The 20685-nt window shown below is 56.8% G+C and overlaps 2 protein-coding genes across 2 annotated transcripts; both read right to left on the bottom strand.

Annotated features, from left to right (window-relative positions):
- Nucleotides 1-874: 874 nt before the first annotated feature.
- Nucleotides 875-17934, bottom strand: SCAMP4 (secretory carrier membrane protein 4). Its single transcript, XM_068980469.1, has 7 exons — nt 17864-17934; nt 10699-10747; nt 9002-9130; nt 8368-8524; nt 6996-7097; nt 3935-4052; nt 875-2362 (listed from the first exon to the last, which is right to left on the bottom strand). Exons 2-7 carry the CDS (start codon nt 10703-10705, stop codon nt 2183-2185), a joined length of 693 nt encoding a protein of 230 aa, XP_068836570.1. The 5' UTR covers nt 10706-10747; nt 17864-17934; the 3' UTR covers nt 875-2182.
- Nucleotides 12314-13416, bottom strand: ADAT3 (adenosine deaminase tRNA specific 3). Its single transcript, XM_068981081.1, has one exon. It carries the CDS (start codon nt 13364-13366, stop codon nt 12314-12316), a length of 1053 nt encoding a protein of 350 aa, XP_068837182.1. The 5' UTR covers nt 13367-13416.
- Nucleotides 17935-20685: the final 2751 nt, after the last annotated feature.

Here is a 20685-nt window from a genome sequence, read left to right as displayed (position 1 = left end):
GACTACACCCACCCGTGTATCCCCTCCAGTTTGGGAGGGCAGAGGCCGCGATCTTGTGTCCCAGGCTGGCTCTTGCCAAGGGACCACCTGCCGACCCCCAGCTTTTGGAGATCGCAGCCAACCTGGGCTTATAGAGGCCTCACCCCAACTCTTCCTCCACTTTCACGCAGCCCCTTCCCACATGTCTGTGTCCAAACATCCCCCCTTGTGAGGCCCAGTCCTGCTGCGTCAGGATCACCTGCTCCCCCACGATGCTCCCTTAACTAACCAGGCAAGTCCTGCTCTGACATGTAGGGTCAGAACCTCACATGAAATTGGGGTTTCAGGATGCAAAAGCCCCTATCACTTACTTTGGGTCCTGTCTCTCTCTGGGTGTCCACTGCCCTCCCCCAGTGTTTGTGGAGTGACAGATGCACTGCCTCCATCTCGCATCTACATGGGGTGTCCACTCTGCCACCAGGGCCCCCTGAGAGTCAGGTGAGGGCCCCTGCAGACCAAGCTGCTCCTACTCCAGCCGCTTCTGTCACTGTGTCTTCTTCACAGCAAGTGGTGCTGGTATTTCATTTTCTGCAAATTTCCTTTTTCAAGTGAAAGCTGTTGACTGTGAAGAGAACATGACTGAAAGCAAACAAGGGAATGACCCCAAGGTGCAAGGATATGGCCGCCGGCTCCTCTGTGGTGGGTCAGGGCAGGGTCCCCAGGCAGGGCGGCTGGCAGCGTGGATGGGACTCGGCCCAGGTGCACAGCATGGTCCTGGTTTATCCCTCTCGAAGCCACAGGCACCAGGATCCATGGGAGGAAGGCCCTCAGAAAGCTCTCTTGGAGGCTCACCTGATGCACAAAGCATGTCTTTATTTCCCGGATATTTTCACGTAACAAAAACCACAATGCACAATGAGGAGCGGGGGTGGGGTGGGTGATGTGGGCGCAACCTACTACCTGCTCAGCGCCCATCAAGAGCAGCGCCCCAGACACGGGAGGCTTGGCCCCACCGGGAGCGCGACGCTTGCCTCATCACAGGAAGTGGCCTTGGGGACGTGAGGGGACTTGGTTTCCCATCTGGGCCCCAGACCCTGGTGCTCTCGCAGCCGTGGCCACTTTCAGGCACTACAGGGCATTCAGCAGGAGTAGCCAAGCAAGCAGGCATAGAGGGCGGCCTCAGGGAGAGAGCCGGTGGCCAGTGGGACAGGAAGTACAGCTTGTCCTGAGAGGCCGGGCGGCTGGGAGCCAAGGGGCAGTGTCAGGGCACCTGAGGCCTAGCCCACAAGGGCCGAGAGGACACTGGGAGGCGTTTCTGCCCCTTCCCCTCACAGAAGTGCTGGCTGCTTATGTGGGAAGGAGGGCAGGGATTCAGATTCCTAATAAGGCACAGACTTATTGAGTCTCCCTCGTTCTTGTCCTTCAGGTTGGCGACTCCAGCTCCTACCCCGCAGCAGGGGAAGGGCTCCACTCTCAAGATGCACCTGTGTGCCATCTGTTTCCAGCGAGGCGGGCTGCCGGCTCCCTCCCCCTCCACTGCAGGCTCTAATGAGGCTCTGCCTGAAGGTCCCAGTTCTGAGACCCCACCATGGGACAAGCGTGGCCCCAGACAGGGAGGCTGGAGGCAAGCTGCCAATGGACAACAGACAGACAGAAGGGGAGCAGTAGTTCCTATCATGAGACAGAGGAGGTGAATCAGCCTCTGGGCCTCCCCGTAGGCTTGCCCACTAGAGGAACAGCCACCACCCAGGCCCTCAGCCTCCCACCAGACACAGAACCCTGGTGCCTGAACAGCTTCCCTCTTCAAGTCACTGAGCCAGGAGCGACTGCCTGGAAGGAGGCTGTGGGGGTGGACCTGGGCTGGGCCCTTCTCCATGTCATTAGTTCTGAGAAGGGCAGCCCGGTCAGCCCTCCACAACCCCGAGGGAGAGGGTGCGGCTGCAGCACAGTGGACATCACCATGACAAACGGCGCTCCAGACTATGGGGGGCGTCCTGCTGGATGGCAGTGGCCAGACAGCTTCCGGGCAGAGCTGCCGAGGAGCCCTGCCTCAAGAGTGAGATGAATGTGGGCTCAGGCCGCCAAGAGCCCCTGAGCTGCCCTCTCAGCTGCGGGGGGGCCTCACCAAACCCAAGGTGGTGGGAGTGGACGGTGAGGGCCAGGTGGGCCAGCAGCCAGTTGGCAGCAGGGCTGCTGGCTCCCTCTAAGGCCACTGGCCACCACTGGCCGGGTAACTGGGCACGGTAGGGTACTCGGGCAGGCTGTTCCCTGAGAAGTTGTTGAACTGGGCCTCCCTGGACGGTGGGTTCCTCCAGGTGCCCGTGCTCCACTCCGTCTGCGCCTTCTGGAAGCTCCCACCAGCCCCTCGGTAGATGCTGTGCACCTGCAGGGGTGAGGATGATGGTGGGGAGGACACTCAGCTTGCGTGCTAGGAGGGGCTTTTCTTAACCGACTGTGACTAACATGACAACACTTGCAAGAACTTTAGAAAACGTGCAGAAGCTGAGGCGGTGGGGCTCTGAGGGCCATGCCTACACTGTGACTCCTGGCGGCTTGTCCCCAAGGGTCTCCACTGTCCCAGCCAAGCCCAAAACTCGGCACAAGTGCTGCTTCCAGGGGAGGGGCTCTTCTGGGGCAGGTCTGAGGCCTGGCCACCGCCTGGTGACTCCTCCCTCAGCCACGTCAGACATCATTCTCTTCAATGATGTCCTCAGTAGAGGCCTAGGTGGATAGGCCACTGCCCCTGCACCATCCAGGAAGGCCAGGCTCCTCAGATGTGGGGCTGGGCTGTTTCTGGAAGTCTGGCAAATCCCATAACTGAATTCATTTAACTTGAGGCTCCTGACCAGCAAAGCTGACGGTACTGTCCTTTCCCACCAGAATGTCTTTCTTTCTTCCCAGTGAACTCCCAAACCTGGAGTGGTGCAGGGGACCCTAATGGGGTGGCCCTACTCTGGGGGGCTTGCTTGGCTCGGAAGCCCCTCCCTTCTGCCGTGACACGTCCCTGCCAGAACCACAGCCACCCTATGTGGTCTTCATCCTGGCCTCTGGCCAAGTCTTTCAGGGTCTGTTCTGCACTGGTTATCCCCCAACCCCCTTCACATCGTCCACACAGTCAGGGGGCTTTGGAGGCAAACATAGGGGGAGCAAGTACCCCTCTGTCCTCCCAGACAGTCCCAGGACCAGCTGAACAGCCCAGGCCTGGAAACCTGAGAAACAGCTGGGACCCTGCAACAAGGAGGCTGGACGGACCCAAAACCCAGGCTTCAGGAGTTGCTGGCCAGGCTGCAGCACAGGGCAGGTCCAGCCTCCCCAAGCAGGCTACCGGGCACATGGCCAAGAAGGTCACCCCAGGAAGGCCGGGCAGGTGCACTGTCAGCCATCAGTCTGCATGTGGTCCCAGGACAACCCTCGTGTAGCCAATGCCCCAGACTACCGTGCACACGTTCCCACTGGTGCCTCAAGGCACCTGGAGCAGGGCCAGGGAGTGGCCATGATGGTGGAGACAGTCGGGGCCAGCCTTTCAAAGCCTGAGCACTCAGTATGAGGGCAGTGCAATGGATGTGAATTTTCAGTTTTAGGTAATTTCACTTAATTTGGGTTTAACTGTTAACTAGCAGCACATGGCCGGTGGTGGCTGAATCAGCAGTGTGAACAACCCTCCGGGACACACATGCCAGGGACTCCAGCAGACACCCAACCGCCCCAGTGTGGAAGTGGTCACCCTTGGCCACACGGCGCTGTCTGCCCTCCTCCCTGGAAGGCTACGTGGGCAGGAAGGAAGGCAGTCAAAGGCCCAGATCGCAGAGAGTCTGCCCTGCTGTCAGCACTCACTTCACTTGCCAGCGCTTGGCCTCTTGCTTCTAAAACGAGCCAGGACAAGTCCCAGGGCTGGGAGATCAGAGAACAGGATATGAGGGAGGAAATGGAACATCCTGGGAGCTGGAGGACTCACCTTCATGATCATGATGGCCATCATGGCAGCCGACATGGAGAACATGATGGCCGGGAGCAGCATGACCACAGCGGCCCCGACGCTGGTCTGGAAGAAGCCAATGGCTGCCAGCCAACCACTGCAGAAGGCGAGAACATGTGTGGGAGCCAGCAGGACCGTCAGACGGGCCCACTACCTCTCATATGTAAACAGCTCCGGCAAATCAACAAGAAAAAGGTAACCCGCCAGCAGAGACATGGGATTTCCATGAGGACTACCACGGGGCCAGTATACTTAGGGAGTGATGCTCAACCCCACCCATGAAGATGTGCAAGTCAGACAGAGTTGTCGTTCTCACACCACTTTTCTGACACATATTGTGCAGAGGACAGAGAAACAAACCCTACTCCGTCAGTTTGGGCTGTGCCTTTTCTGGAGCACAATGGGGTCCGACCCATAACAAGGCTTAAACATTCATTTCCTTCTCGCCCAACTGTTTCACTCATCCAGTGTCTGTAATGAGGACAATCTGAGGATGATCTAAACATCCATTGGTTGGGCAAAGCATGAACGTCAGTTACACTAAGCAGATGTGAAAACAAGAAAAAGTTGAAGATCTGGGATAGATCCTGAGCCTGCACGTGGAAGAACATGAATCTGGTGTCCAGGCAGACCAGGGGTGGGGTGGGGGGGAGGCAGGAAATAGGGTACTTTTGAGAACGTTTTTTCTTAGTGAGTAACAAAACCACACAGTTCAGGAAGGTTAGAAAAACACATAATAGACGCCTCTCTCCTGTCAATGCCACTCCCCAGCCCAGAGGGAACTGGCATCCCTCATCTGCTAGCTCACTTCCAGAGAGAGTTTACAGAAACGTGTGCAAGGGATTCCCTGGGATCGAGGGGTTAGGACTCTGTGCTCTCACTACCAGGACCCAGGTTCAATCCCCTGTTGAGGAACTAAGATCACACAAGTCACACAGCAAAAAAAAGATAAAGTGTGTGTGTGTGTGTGTGTGTGTGTGCACGCACACATGTGCACAGGCATACAACCTGCTGGACACGCACACACACATACACGTGGACAGGCCTCACCCCTCTGTGAAGCCAGGAGGGACATCCTCGCGTACAAATGCACACTGCTCTGCACTTTGAAGGAGTGTAAGCCCACCTGGGGGTCTGGGAAGATGACAGACCTGGAGATAAGGGGGATGGGATGAGGGTATAAGGTGTTCCCCCAGGGCCACTCAGCCAGGAGCTCAAGGGACCAGAGCCAGGGAGATGGGGATGCAGCCTGCAAAGGCCAGGGGAGGGTCTGGCAGCTCTGATGAAGGTTCAAGAGTTACCATGTGGCCCAGAAATTCCACAGCCAGGCATCCACCAGAGAGAACTGAGAACACTTGTCTGTTTGGACATGTGTACACAATGCACAGAAGAACTACCAGCAACAGCAGAAGAGCAGAGAGCCCAAGAGTCCACCAACGACAAATGACACACACACCGCATCCCACCAACTCGGCCACCAGAAGGGGCAAAGCCCTGACACTCACTACCATGTGGACAGACCCTGACAATCCACTTGCTCAGTGAGAGAAGCAGACACAGGACACATAGGGTGTGATTCCACTGATGGCAAACGTCCAGAACAGGCCGATCCACACACACAGAGAGTGGGTTCCTGGTTGTTAGTGGATGAGCAAGGGACTGCTCACGGGGATGGGGCTTCACTTTGGGGTGGTGGAATGTTCTGAAACTGGAGAGAGTGATGAACCTCCACCCTTGTAAACACACAGAACCACTGAGTCGTGCACCTAAGTGGCTGCCTTTCTGGGCTGGGACGGCACCTCAAGGAAGCCCCAACTGTGGAAAGGACAGGCGGTGGGGGCCCCAGTCACGGAGGGTGCACACCCCACCCCACCTAGAGTCCAATGTGGACCAACCACAAAGGCCAACTGTTAACAAGCCGCAGGGACCCCAAGGGGAAGGCCTGACATGGTAGTGCTGTGGGTGAGGGCATTGTGCCCACCACATCCGGTGGAGGCGAGGGCGTCAGACGGTTGGGGAGGCAGCTCAGGGTGGACGCTCTACCCCAGATCCACAAACCGCGAAGACGACCCATGTGAAAAGGTCACAAGCCAGCAGGGCGGACAGGTCTGAGCCTCTGTGGTCACTGTTGCTTCCTCGTGTGAAGCAGCACTGTGGTCTTTTACACATAAGACGTCTCACAGGTTTTAAAAGGCCTTCTGAATGGACTGACAGGGAAGTGTTCATCCAGCGGATGGTGAAAGTCTGGGGCCAGCAGGGAGGGATGGATACCCAGGGCCCAGGACTGGCCAGGTGTCCCTGTAGCTCCACAGCAACCGTGGACCCCCCATGCTGTCCATTGCCCCCTGGAGGGGACTTCCGGGACTGTGGCCAGCCAGACTGGAGCAGGTGGCTCTCTGGAAGGACCAGCCCTGCCAACCTGTGGGTTACATGAATTCTGACCCCCGGGACTTAAAATGAAAAGTTTGTTTCAAATCACTGAACATTAATAATTCACTATAGCAGCGGCAGACACCTCATGTGTTAACGAGTGCTAAGTCACTTCAGTCGTGTCTCTTTGTGACGCTATGGACTGCAGCCACCAGGCTCCCCTGTCCATGGTATTCTCCAGGCAAGGATACTGGAGTGGGTTTCCATGTCTTCCTCCAGGGGATCTTCCCAACCCGGGGTTCAAATCCACCTCTTTTATGTCTCCTGCATGGGCAGACAGGTTCTTTACCACTAGCTCCACCTGGGAAGCAATGGAAAATGTCTCTCCCAGATGGTGGGGCATGGCCCTCCCAGTTGCTCTCTGACCCTGGGGACACACAGCTGGACATGCCTGCTAGGTTCTCTGGGGGGCCAGGTGACTGGCAGGAGAACCACTGTGCACAGGCTGCCAACCCGGCACCTCCCAGGGTAGGGGGTTTACAAGAGCGAGGAGCAGACTTCACTCTATAGTCCAGCCATTGGCATTTTGGTGTCCTGGCCAGTGTTCAGCCTGAGCTCATGTCTGTCCTGCACGTGACACATGTCCCCATGGCTGACCCTGCAAGCTTACCACGCACCCCATCCCGAGAACCCGACGGCCTGGATGACAGTCAAGATGAACTGGGCTCCGAAGATGAAGAAAAACGCCATGAAGTTGAAGGAGCTGTCGGATCTGGAGGGAAGCCAACAGCTTTGTTACCAATGCTGGAAGGAGAGGGCGGGGTGGAGGCAGTGAAGAGGCGGGGCCGAGGAAGGGCCTGGGCCAACTGGGCAGGATAGCCCTGACCCACCTCACCTCCAGTTCCCGCCCCAGGAGGAGGACAACCCTGACATGCTCCTCACTGGAAGGGGATTTAGGAGGCCCCACTACACCCAAGGACCTGCCGGTACCCTAAGGTCAATTTGATAGGTTCCTGGTGGGTTTACAATGCCCTGCTGCCCTGGATAAAAGAGGCTGCAAGGGGATCACATAGGGCAAGCAAGGAGAGACCCGGAATGGAGGAGGGGCAGGGACCTTGCAGCACAGGGCTGCTCCCAGGCTGCTCCTGAAGCTCTTAGGGGAGAGGGTCCCCATTCTTGCACACAGTTGCTGGAATCAGCTTGGGACCTGAAGCCACAGCGCCCCTTTTGCTTCAGCACAAGTGGACAGGTTTCTGGTTCTTGTCTCCAAAGGGCCCCGGGGGCCCCACCTGACTCCCACTGAGGGTCTGGGATTAGGGGCCACATGGAGCAGACATAGCACCCGCCTGAGTGCAGAGGGCAGGTTTGGGGTGAAAGCCACAGAGCAAGATTCACAGTAGCCACAAGGGGGCAGCAACACCAACGCCATCCATAGATGGAGAAATACCACTTGGTTCCTGCACACATGGGAGCATCACTCAGACACCCAAAGGGATGAAGCCCTGACACTCGCTACCACGTGGGTAGGCCCTGAGAACATGATGCTCAGTGTCAGAAGCAGACACAGAAGGACACGTAGGGTGTGATCCCACTGATAGGAAACGTCCAGAACAGGCAGATCCACAGACACAGAGAGTGGGTTCCTGGTTGTCAGGGGCTGAGGGGGCAGGATGGTGTTAATGGGGATGGGGTTTCCTGTTGGTTTGTTCTGAACTAGACATGCTGGCTGTCCAGCCTTGTATAAACACTAGAAACACAGAGCTGTTAAGCAGGTGAGCTGAGTGGTATGTACAGTATATCAACAAAGTCATTAACAAAACAGGGAGAGATGGATGTGGCTTATGGACCCCAGTACACAGTGTCATCCAAACACGAGAGAGAGGCAGGCTCACACCTGGGCCAGGCGGCAGCTGCAGATCAGGGTGCACCCCTCTCAGGACTTGGCCCGGAAGGGGGCGTGCACCTGCTCTTGTTTCTGAGCCGACTGTCAACCCCAGACACTTCCCAAGGGGCCCTGGAGGGTGGGGGCCACCCCAACTCACCGGAAAGCCTTGTAGGCGGGCCGGAACCAGCACACGTAGCTGCAGGGCGAGAAGAGGAGCAGCCAGAGCAGGGCCAGGCCAAAGTTAGCGCCTGAGCCACCCGCGATCCACCAGGCCAGGCAGGCAATGAGGTTGATGCCCAGGGTGGCACAGTAAACTAGGGGAGGGGAGAAGAAAGAGGGCGCTGAGTGGGACATCCCCTACTGCTGGGGTGTGGCTCCCATGAGCACAGGGACCTTGGGGCCAGAGAAGGGCCTGGGGGGCCCGGCTCTGTGCGGCTGCCCACCTGCTCCTTCCACTCCGGACAGGAGCTCATCAGTGTGTGTACTCAGTTATGTCTGACTCTTTGCAACTCTATGGACTATAGTCCGCCAGGCTCCTCTGTCCATGGGATTCTCCAGGTAAGGACACTGGAGTGGGTTGACATGCCCTCCTCCAGGGGCTCTTCCCAGCCCAGGGCTGAACCCACATCTCCTGTGGCTTCCGCACTGGCAGGCGGATTCTCTACCACTGAGCCATGAGAGAAGTTTGTCGGAAAGCTTTATTATATTACTAAACCCTCAGGCTCCCACCCACCAAGCTCAAGACAAGTCCTGGGCCGGGCCTGGGTGGTGCACCCCTCCCCCTGACTCACACAGCCACAGGCGGTAGATCCTCTTCACCAGGACCTGGTGCTCAATAGGGATTTCGTCAGAGAAGTTCTGGTAGAAGCAGGGCTTCAGGGGGATGAACTTGGGCAACGGGGGGAAGTTGTTCTCCTTTCCTGCAGGCACGGGGGTGCGGAAAAAGACTCACATTGCAGTCAGCTTGTAGTGGCCCTAGGGCTGTGCCCATCTGCTCCTGGGACCTGCGGATACATCACCTCATGGGGCAGAGGGGACTGTGCCAGAGGGATTAAGCTAAGGCCCCTGAGACGGGATGATCCTGGATTCCCTAGGGAGCCCAGTGCCATCACAGGGTCCTTATGAAAGGGAAGGGGGAGGGTCAGAGGCAGAGAGACGGGAGACGCTGAGCCGTTGGCTGCGAGGAGGGAGGGGCCGCGAGTCAGGGATGCGGCTCCTCTAGAAGCTGGAAAAGGGGGAGCCGGTGCTCCCTGGGAGCCTCCAGAGGGACCAGCCCTGCCCACACCTGGATTTAGCCCTGTGGTACCCATGTGGGACTCCTGACCTCAGGACTGTCAAAGAACAAATTCTATTTACCTACTTATTTATGGACTTAGTTTCTGACCACGCCACACAGCATGCAGGATCTTAGTTCCTCCACCTGGGATTGAACTCACACCCTCAGCACTGAAAGCATGGAGTCCTAACCACTGGACCTCCAGGGAAGCCCCAGAACAAATTTCATTCAAGTATCGGAGTCTGTGGCGATTTCTTACGACAGTCACAGGGATACGTGAAGATTCAACAGCAGGGTCCACACATATCCACACTGTTGACTTCAGGGCAGGTTGTGGCACTTGGGACGTGGGAGTACCCTGGGGTTGCCATTACAAAGGACCACAGGCTGGGTGGCCTGACTGGACAGACGTCTGTCCCAGCTCCATTCCAGAGGCTGGACAATCAGGTCCAGTGTCACAGGGCCATGCTTCCCCCAGATGCTCTGGGCACCCCAGGGTTGTGAACCCGTCCCTCCAGCCTCTGCCCCATCCTCCCTGCTTCCCTGTGTCTGTGCCCATGTCTCCTCCATCTTAGGATGTCAGTCCCACTGTTATCTCAGGCCCACCCTGCTCCAACATGACTTCATCTCATAGCCACACCTGCCATTTGGTCCTCTTCCTGGAGTCTGGACTCCATGGGGTTTTTGTTTTTGTTTTCTTGGCCTCACTGTGAGGCTTGTAAGATCTTAGTTCCTGACCAGGGATGAACCCAGGCCCCCAGCAGTGAAAGCTCAGAGTCTTAACCACTGGACAACCGGGAAGTCCTGGGACTTCCTGTTTTCCAACATGGAACACTTTTGTCTTACATGTCTCCAAGGCCCAGGGGCCGAACTCATCTCTGTATGGTCCCTCTTTAGCACCTGTGCCACCTTGGTGGGCGGTGGACAGACCTCATAGCACAGTAACAAAGTGCCGGGAGCTGCCCACTTCAGCTCCACGTCCGAGCAACTCCATGGGTGCCCCCTGGGCTCTGCTGGCTGGGCCAGATGCTCACTGCGCAGACTCATCACCCTGTTGTCCAGCCCAGTGGCCAGAGCAACCCCGACTCCCATTCTGGGAGGAGAGCGAGGCTGTGCCCCTCCTGGGGTCACAATGTGCCCAGCCACCTGGGGAACTTTCTAGACGGCCAGAGAAGCCAGGACCCCCCACTGCGGGGCGCGGGTGGGACTCACCTGACATTTCCGCTGTGAAGACAGGGTGGGAGTGGAAGGCTGCAGCCACCTGGAGAGGAGACAGGCACAGTCAGGGGGTCCCTACGACTGCAGGGCGACCCCAACACCACCTGTGGATCCAGGGGCCACTGCAGTTACTGCCCTAACCACCAGAGCATCCACAGGGGTCTCTGGGCTCTTGGCTCAAGGCCAACCCAGCCCCACGTGTGACCCCAGTCACCACCTCATGTCAGAGCCCCCCCCCACCCCCACCCTGGGCAGCTTGCTACTGATGTGCAGGAGGCATCTGGGAGGAAGGTCCCAGTGACCCACCACTACTGCCCTCCTGCCTCATCCTCCCCCAACTCCCCCACAAAAGTGAAAGTGTTAGTCACCCAGCCCCCAAACTTTCCCTTTATCCATGGATGGCTCTGCACACTTCCTATGGCCACAAAGTCTCTGAGTCACTGAAAACTGAGTCCACGCTCGTTGCTGTGTGACCTCAGGCAAGTTACACAACCTCTCTGGTCCATGGTTTTTGCCCCTGTGAGCTTTGCAAGGCCAAGGATCCCACTGCAACCCAACTGAAATGCCTGGGGACAGGCCAGGCACCCAGAGGCCCTGCCCAGGAGAAGCCCAGAAGCCTGTCATGGAGCAGCCCCTCAGAGGAGGCACCACAGAGGCACCAACTGCACAAGGACCTAGGAGACAGACATTACCTTCTCCAGGAAGTGGGCCAGGCAACATGGCCACACCTGGTACCCAACCAGCACAGCTGAGACTGAACGGCCCCCAGCACTGGGCACTGGAGCAGGTGCAGAGCCCCACATGGAGGGGGTCCAAGGGAAGGATCCAATGACCGAGAGTCCCCGCGTCCACCCCCGGCCCCTAGCTCAGAGAGGGCCTCCTCTGGAACCCGGAGCCTGGCCCAGCCCAGCCCTCCTGTCACAGGCCCCACCGGCCATCCACTGCTCTGGCTCCAGCAGACCCTCCACCTGCCCAGCCCCCATGGGCAAGGAGTAGCCCTGGGACAGGGGCTCAAGGCATGTCTCAGGGGCCTGCAGCACATACGTTTGCTGCTCAGAGTCCTGCACACATGGGTTCCAGGGCTAACATTCCAGGGCAGGCAGACCCCCACCGGCCCCTGGGAAGGATGGGAAACTGACGCAGTCAGCAACATCCAGGCTAGCGGGCCCTCTCCTTCGGCTCTAGCCATACCCATCCAGACTCTGAGGCCCCTCCCTGCCTACACTCCACTCAGGAGCTCATCTCCCGGTGCAAATCCAGGTGTCAGAGAAAATGGCCACCCTGACCCAGGGACTCTCGGCTACCAGGGCCTCACGCCGTTGTTAACAGACACCAACCTGGTTTAAGTTGTTTATTTTCACGTCAAAGCTGTTCCCTGACACCTGAGAAAAGGGGACACAACGCTGGTGACCCCAGGGGCCCACCTGGGTCTGAAGGTGCCCAGCCACTCGGCCAGCTGGACCCCCACTCCACCCAACTCTGAGGAAGACCTTCTCCAGAAAGGGACGCCCCTCATGTGCCAACAGAAACAGCATGAGTGTCCATGAGCTGAGACAAGGCAAAAGCCCCTGGCGATGTGAGGAAAGCCAAGGAGGGTCTAGGCCAGCGCCTATGCCTCAGCGTCTAGCCCGTCGGGGTCCAGTCGGCGACACTGGGCCTCCAGGACACCGCGGAAGGCCTGGAAGCGGTGATTGAGGTCAGGCCGGGCATGCAGGCGGAAGCGGGTGCCTAGCGCGCCGTCAGGCGAGGGCGCCCCATAAAAGACACGCCGCACTCGAGAGTGGACCAGGGCCATGGCGCACATGGCGCAGGGCTCACGGGTGATGTACAGGTCGTAGCCGGTGCACACATAGGGCAGCCCGTCCTCGTCCTCATCCAGCTTGCGCACAGAGCCGGCGCGGACAGCCGGCGCGAAGGAGCAGGCAGGGTGGGGCGCCAGGTTGTAGGCACCGCAGCCCTGGCCTCGTGCCACCAGGTCAATGCACACCATGGCAGCATGCAGCAGGGGGCTGGCGGCAGTGCTGCAGTCGTGGCCCGTGGCCAGCACGCGGCCTGAGGCCGGATCCACCACCACCGCGCCCACGGCCCTCAAGCCCCTAGAGGCTGCCTGCTGCGCGGCCCACACAGCCCGCTCCATGTGGGCCTGCATTGCAGCCCGCTCCTGTGCCGAGAAGAGGCATCCAGCCAGGGCTCGGGTCACCTGCCTGTCCTCGTGAAAAGTCGTGGGCCAGTGAGTGCGCGCCTCCTCGAACTGGCTCCTGGTCAGGGGCGGCCGCACGGGCACAGGCACCAGGAAGGGCTGCCCCAAGCCACGGGTGTCCACATCCGGCCGCGGGAGCAGCTCGGCCAGCGATCCCGAGTCCCGGGCCGGCCCCGCCAGGCACAGCAGTATTTCCAGCGAGTGCGGGCGGCTGGGGTCAGGGCTGGGCCGCACCCTCTTGAGGTGAGGCTGCGCAGGCAGTGGGTGGACTGCTGACACCTCCTTAAGGAGGCGTGAGGTCTGGCTCTTGTCCAGGATGGGCGCAGCATAGGCCAGCACCAGCTCCACAGCCCCAGACTGCTGCTCTGACAGAACCGGGAGGGCTTGCCACGGCGGTTCTTGCTCAGGACTCCCGGCCTTTGCATCTCTGCGCAGCTCCATGACGCTCGGGGCGGGGTCCATCCTCAGTGGGGCTCTGACTGTGGGAGACAGAGACCGGAGCAGGGCATCATCCTGGGCTGTGGGGGGGCCTGGAGAGCTGGAGGGGTCGTGCCAGGAGCGTGCCAAGTCTGCAGGCTCGTCCCACCGAGCAAAAGGCACCAGCAGTCGTGCTCTCACTCACATCTTACTAACGCCGTGTCTGCACAGAGTTTAAATCGCCCTTGTCTGGGTGTCTTTTCTCTCCCCCCTTTTTTTACTGAGAAGTGCCATGAGCAAAAATGCACACTGGGTCCCAGAGACTTAATACAAAAGAGAAAACGTAACTGTCTCATTAAGTCTCTTTCTGTATTCCACGGACACAGAAGACCGACTCACTACACCACTTTATTCAAAGGCCTTGAGATCCTTGGATCGTCTTATCCTTGGTGGCCCTGGACCCAGTTCCCCATGGATGCCGAGGGATGGCTGTGTTGACTACATGGTTGAAGCGGGAATACTCTACGTGTCTCAGGTTAAATAAACGTATGATTCAGGTTAAGTTCAATCGTTTCTTTGTAGTTTCCCAAAACGTGGCTTCTACACATTTCATGTCATGTACACGTCTCGCGTTATATTCCTACTGGTCAGGGCTGCCCTAGATGAGAGCAGAAATGGGCCACAGGTGACCTTCACGTGGCTCCAGGGGAGCTCTGTGCCATGGCTGCAGAGCCCGGTGCCCTGGCAGTATCTGGGTTTGGACCAACCCCTCCCACCTCTTTCCCATGGACAAGGTGTGCTGAGACCGTGTCACAGCCTGGCCCTTACTGCTTCAACGCAGCCTACTCATCACTCCTCAGCCCATAGGCCCTGCAGCGGGCACGGGAGGTCCTCACCAACCACTCCAGCAAACACACAGCGTGGCTGGGGGCCCCTGGGGTACCCAGGATGCCAGGGCCAGGTCAGGCCCTGAGGAGGGTCTTGGGCATGCTGGCTGTAAATCTGCTCCCAGCACACACCATGCCCAATGCAAAACGGCCCCCACAGCCTGCTCCAGGCCACAAAAGGCCCCACTGTGTCCTGGGCAAGACAGACACAGTCCTGTTTGTCCCTCCAAGACTGCAACCTCTGTCTGACAGAAACAAAACAAGTAACAGAGACAGGAGGCTGGCCTCGGACTGCTGCTGCTGGGGCTGCCATCCTCCAGGGAGGAAATAAAAACCACCAGGAGGCCACCATCTGGCCCAGTGACCCCACTCCCAGGTGCAGGCCCAGGAGAACTGAAACACATGTCCACACAGCCATCTACACACACGTGTTCACAGCAGCACAACTCACAACAGCAAAAGGTGGCTGCCAGCCCATGTGTTCACTGAAAGATAAACACATAGACACCAGGTGGTTCCTTCGCACATGGGAGCGTCCCTCAGCCATGGAGGAGAGAAGCCCTGACACTCACTGCCACATGAACAGATCCCAAGAACACGATGCTCAGTGAGAGAAGACACAGGACAGACAGGGTGTGATTCCACTGGTAGGAAACATCCAGAATAGGCCGACCCACAGACACAGAGAGTGGGTTCCTGGTTGTCAGAGGCTGGGAGGTGGGGAGATGGGGGGTCTGCTCCTGGGGACAGGCTTCCTATTGGAAGACAGAATGTTCTGGAACTAGACAAAGGTAATGGTCATATAATAAACTAAATACACTAAAACACACTAAAAGTATGCTTTATGTGGGTGATCCCAACACTACGTGAACCGTATCTCAGTAAACCTGCTGCTCTTTGTGGCGGCGGTGGGGAAATCTGGTGGTCACCAGGGCGTGCATGCTTGCTTAGTTAATCAGTCATGTTGGACTTTTTGTGACCCCAAGGAATGTAGCCCACCAGACTCCTCTGTCCAGGGGATTTCCCAGACAAGAATACTAGAGTGGGTTGCCATGTCCTTCTCCAGGGGATTTTCCCAACCCAGGGATCGAATGGGCATCTCCTGCATTGGCAGGTGGATTCTTTACCAGAGCCACCAGGGTGACAGCACACCTCGAACAAGGCCTGGACCTCGTAACTGCTGCCAGTGCTGAAACTGCTGCCTGTCTCCACTCCTGCAAATCGGCTCCCCAACTCCCCTCATGACCGGGACGGAGGCTGCGGGGCTGGTCCCTTTCCAGAGGTGAAGGGACTTGCCCAGCGACATGTGCCTGGGAGGGCAGAGCTGCGGCCGGGTGGCCAACAGCTCCCAACTCTTGCCTTCTGAGCCCCGTGGTAGGGGAGGGGCTTTACAGATGGGTCACAGGTTCCTCCAGGGTGACACACCCAGACTGGGAGCTGCAGCCCACCTAGGAATGGCCCTCATGCCCAGAGATTTGCTTAAATGAACCCCGGGGACCTCAGCATGCTGGGTGGCTGATCTGTTCCTCTTTTCCTCCTCAAAACCACATGTCTACCCCAGCTGTGGGCGCCCCCTCATCCACCCCAGCTCTGGGCACCCCACTGCCCCACCCTGGCCAAGTGCCCTGCATGCGCACCCCTACACACACACTGCTCCACACCCTCCCTGCTGTGCACTTGGCTGCTCCACCCAGCTCAGGCCCTTCCCTGGCTGTGTCTACCTCCCACTGTCCACAGCTAGGGTACCTCCTAAAGGTTTCTGTGCTCCAGTGGGGTGGAGGCCAACCCCCTCCACAATTGTTTATATTTATGGTTAGAGCCTCTGTGGCTGGCACCCACTGTCAGGGCCGTGGAAGGTTCAGTGGTGTGGGGAAGGTCCAGGAGGGTTCGGGAGACCAGGGAGCTGGGATCCCCCCAACAGCCAGTCCCCTTACTGGGTGCCGGGACCTGAAGCCCAGAAGGCATCAAAAACATGGGGCTTATTCAGTGAGCTGAGGCGGCCTCTGCAACCAGAGGTAGGGGCCTTATCTCACCCCTGGGTGTGTCCGGGCCCTCCCCCCGATCTCCTGGCAGAGACCAGGCCTTAGGTCCAGGACAAGCTTCCCCCTCAGTAAAATGGGATCCACCACCATGCTGGCTGGGACAGAAAGTGAGAAAATCCATGAGGCTGGGCCTGCCCCAGGGCACAGCTCTTCTCAGGAGCCAGTGCCCTGCGAAGGGCAGATTCCAGGAAGGCTCCTCCGAGGCCGTGACCCACAGCTGGACCTGGAAAGCAGGTGAAGCAGGGTGGGGAGCCCTGAGCAGAAGGAATACCCAGTGTTGGAGTCTTGGACTCTTGTTGAACAGTCAAGGTGGCGATGGCTCCAAATATGGTATCCAGAATTTGGCCCCGTGGAAGGGGGAAGGTGCATTAATGTCCACATCCGACAAGCTCCCCAACAAAGCAGGGTCCCTAGATAACATGTAGCACACCCCGCTAAGTGTGAACCCACATGAGCAGATGATTTAACATAAATGTGTCCAATGGAACCTTTGCAATACTCTTATACTAATACATATATATGTGCATATATCTGTTGCTGACACACAATTCTAATTTAATGGGGCAACCTGCCTGGTTATTTGCAAAACCTAGCCACCCTACAAGCAGGCCTTTGTGCATGAAAAATCGAGAACCATGCGCATGTGGGGTGTGGCAGACCAAAGGCCAAAATTTTAAAAGGCCTTAAAAACTCACACTTCCCTTAAGTATCAGCTGCTGCTGCTGCTAAGTCGCTTCAGTCGTGTCTGACTCTGTGCGATCCCAGAGACGGCAGCCCACCAGGCTCCCCCGTCCCTGGGACTGGAGTGGGTTGCCATTTCCTTCTCCAACGCATGAAAGTGAAAAGTAAAAGTGAAGTTGCTCAGTCGTGTCCGACTCTTAGCGATCCCATGGACTGCAGCCTACCAGGCTCCTCCGTCCATGGGATTTTCCAGACAAGAGTACTGGAGTGGGGTGCCATTGCCTTCTCCGAAGTATCAGCAAAGAATATCAATTTTTAGGGCTTCCCAAGTGGTTCAGTGGTAAACAATCCGCCTATCAACGCAGGAGATGCGGGTTTGATCCCTGCGTCGGGAAACTCTCTTAGAGAAGGAAATGGCAACCCATTCAAGTATCCTAGCCTGGGAAATCCCATGGAGAAAGGAACCTGAGGGCCACAATCCATGGGGTCGAAGAGTGGGACACAACTGAGACACTGAGCGCGCGCACAAACAAGACGTACAGAAAGACTGGGCGTTTTCCCCCAAAGCGGGCGGAAAGCTTGTAAACCGACAGCACGGAGCTTGAAGGCTGACCAAGACGACCCGAGGCCTGAGCACAGCAGAAGCAGTTAGGGCACGGGGTCTCCACACCGGACGGCAGGGGCGAGCGCACGCGCAGAAGGACGACGGGCGCCGAAAGAGGGGTCCCGAAACCTGGCCGCCCCGCGCGCACGCGCACATGCGCCCCTCCCCCCGTTCACCCGATGCGCGCGCACGAGCCCGGGCCAGTTGGCCCCCCTCGCTCCCTGCGCGGCCGGCGCCCCTCCGCAGGCGCGCCCCCTGCCCTCGCCCTCCTCGCCTTCCGCGAGAGCCTGGGTCATAAAAGCCCGAGACCCCAGGGCCGTGTGCTTACCTGAGGAGAAGGGCGGAAGCGCTGCGCTTCACCAAGTCTTAGCAACCAGCCCGCCTGCTCCGCCTCCGCCACCGCCTGGAACCTCGGGGCACGACGGGAGCGTAGTTCCAGGGGCGGAGTCGGCGCGAGGCGGAGGCGAGGGCGGGACTACAATCCCCACAAGGCCGCGCGCACCACCGACTCATTCCGCTCCTTTCTTCAGCGCGTCTGCTGTGACCCGCAGGAGAGTGAGGCGAGCTCTGAGTTAAGGGTTCGAGACCCAGCAGGGCAGCAGAAAAAGCTGGACCCTGGGAGTCTTTTGGGAAATCAGCAGAATGAAGAAACAGGCAGAGGGGTTCAGGCCACGTGCTTCAGTCACTCCCAGAGTGCAGTTTGCTGCTGCCACGTGGCTCCAGAGATCCTGACCCCACAGACCTGGTTAAGGTCGGCTTCCAGTTCTGGTCTGAGGTCCCAGCTGACCCTGGCCTTATTTTCTCGTCTCTGCGGTAGACGAAGAGGATCTGTTGACGCTCCCAGGCAAAACTTGCTAATTTTATGAGCAAATCCAGTTATTCATTCTAATTAGAGATTAAAACGAGAGCGTCTCAACCAGGGGCAGTTTGTCCCTCCACTCCCAGGGGTGGTTACCTGGTGGCTACGCCGGGAGTGAGGGTGGGGGTCTTCCTCGCATCAAAACCTAGGATGTCGGTGAACAAGTGAAAGTGGCTCAGTCGTGTCCTACTCTTTGTGACCCCATAGACAGCAGCCCACCAGGCTCCCCCGTCTCTGGGATTCTCCAGGCAAGAATACTGGAGTGGGTTGCCATTTCCTTCTCCAGGATGCCCCCAAATCAGCTTCCCCAATTGTCCACAATGCAGGCTTTGGAAGACCTTGGTTTAGCCCCACTGCTAAACAAGGAGAAAGATTTGGGTCTTAAAAAAAGGATCCTGAAAAGGGGAATTTTCAATCTTTCCATTTTTTTCCCCTGCTCCCCTCCTTCAAAATCCAAGGAATCAAAAAACAAACAAGGAATCCTCTGGCAAGATACGTCCAATGTCTGGAAGCTGGTGGCTGGAGGAGAGAACCCTCCTCCTGGAGTCTCCACCGCACCCCAGCTCCGAAACCCTACAGGGCCCTGAGAGTCCATCCTCTGTGTTTCTCCTCTTAATTTGCAAGTGAAACAGCATCGGGGGAAACCATTCTACTTGAAGCTAGTCACTCTCTCTTTTTCTTTTCTCAATTAAAACTTAGATTGATGTGTGCTTTTAACTTAAAAACAAACGAACAAAAAAAGACGTCATTCCATTCCTGGATGGCCCACTCAAGCTAGCCAAAAGTTCCTGTCTAGCTTTTTTTTTTTTTTTTTTGGCCACAACAGGCAGCTTGTGGGATCTCTTAGTTCCCCAACCAGGGATTGAACCTGGACCATTGGCAGTAAAAGTGGGAGTCCTAACCAGTGAATCTAGGGAATTCCTTGCTGATTTTTTAAAATTGCTCTTTAATTAGTATTTCGGTAAAAGCAATGCCTAGAGTTTTTGCATCTAAAAAGTGAATCTCTTCAACCTATTTTTCTGGTTGTTTTAAATTTCTCAAAATGCAAAAACACACAAATAGGGATGTAAAATTGTGCAGCTGCTATGCAAAACATTGTGACAGCTCTTGAAAAAGTTAAACATGGACTTACCCCAATATACAGCAATTCTATGTCTGTGTATAGACAGAAAAGAGTGGAAAGCAGGGACTTGAATGGGTACTTGCACCGCCATGTTCATAGTAGCATTATCCACAATAGACCAAGGATGGAAACAGCTCAATTGTCCATCATCAGATGAATAGAGAAACGCAAAGTGGTCCATCTAATGGAATATTATTCAGCCACAAAAAGGATGGAGATTCTGACACCTGCTACAACATGACTGAACCTTGAGGACATGAGGCTCAGTGAGAGAAGCAGACACAGAAGGACACGCACTGTCTAATTCCACTCACGGGAAGTCCCTGGAGGAGTCAAATGCACAGAGACAGGAAGTAGATGGTGGGGCCAGGGTCTGGGAGAGGGGATGAGAAGTGCCTGCTAATGGGTATGGGGTTTCCTTTTGGGGTGATAAAGATGTTCCATAATTAGAGACTTCCCTGGTGGTCCAGTGGTTAAGACGCTGCACTTGCAGTGCCAAGGGCCAGCAGTTTGATTCCTGGTTGGGGAATTGGGTGGTATGACCAAGAAAGTTTTTTAAAATAAAGATGTTCCACAATTGGATAGAGTTGACAGTTATACACATTGTGGGTGTACCTTCTCTACCACCAAACTGTACCAAATTGGTGAATTTTTTGTTGTGTGAAATTCTCCTAAAAACAAGAACAACATAAAAGAGAGGAAAAGAAATGGTCCTTGACTTCCTACCTCCTCCTGCCTTCTTTTCCTTGCAGGACAAAGACAGGCAAGATTTCTGCAGTCCTCTCTCCACAGCCTGACAGCTGCTGGTCGGCCCCCACCTACTTGTTTGCCTGCAGGGTCCCCCTGTCCACAGTGATTGGTTTGGGGAATGATCTTATGACTCAAGTTGGACCAATGAGAGTCAGCCTGGAGACTGTCAGAAGTATTAATATAAGCAGAGTCACTCATGGTTCCTTAGGGTGAAAGCTTGGAGCTGCCAGGAGCTATCTTTTGCCACCCCACAGTTGATCTTGTCTAGGATGAAGCCACAACAGAGGAGGGCAGATCCTGGAAAGAGAAGTCCATGCCTTAACAACATTGTTTAAGCACCTTGATCCAGCCATACCTAATCAGGACACCCTTGGTCTTTCCTGTGGATCTGGTTTGGGTTTGTGTGCGAGGCACTTTT

The sequence above is a fragment of the Capricornis sumatraensis genome, chromosome 9 (genome assembly GCF_032405125.1).
Source record: "Capricornis sumatraensis isolate serow.1 chromosome 9, serow.2, whole genome shotgun sequence".
Taxonomy (NCBI): domain Eukaryota; kingdom Metazoa; phylum Chordata; class Mammalia; order Artiodactyla; family Bovidae; genus Capricornis; species Capricornis sumatraensis.
The sequence above is the reverse complement of the archived record's forward strand: the minus strand, read 5'-3'. Positions and strand labels throughout refer to the sequence as shown.

Bases quoted from the DNA above. Each gene is read 5' to 3' on its own strand.
- SCAMP4 (XM_068980469.1), bottom strand. The intron at 7,098-8,367 runs GTGAGTTGGGGT...GCTTCCCTCCAG, and splicing joins CCCGCCTACAAGGCTTTCCG to ATCCGACAGCTCCTTCAACT. The intron at 4,053-6,995 runs GTAAGCTTGCAG...CGCCTTCTGCAG, and splicing joins TTCTCGGGATGGGGTGCGTG to TGGTTGGCTGGCAGCCATTG.
- ADAT3 (XM_068981081.1), bottom strand. From the start codon at position 13,366: ATGGACCCCGCCCCGAGCGTCATGGAGCTGCGCAGAGATGCAAAGGCC.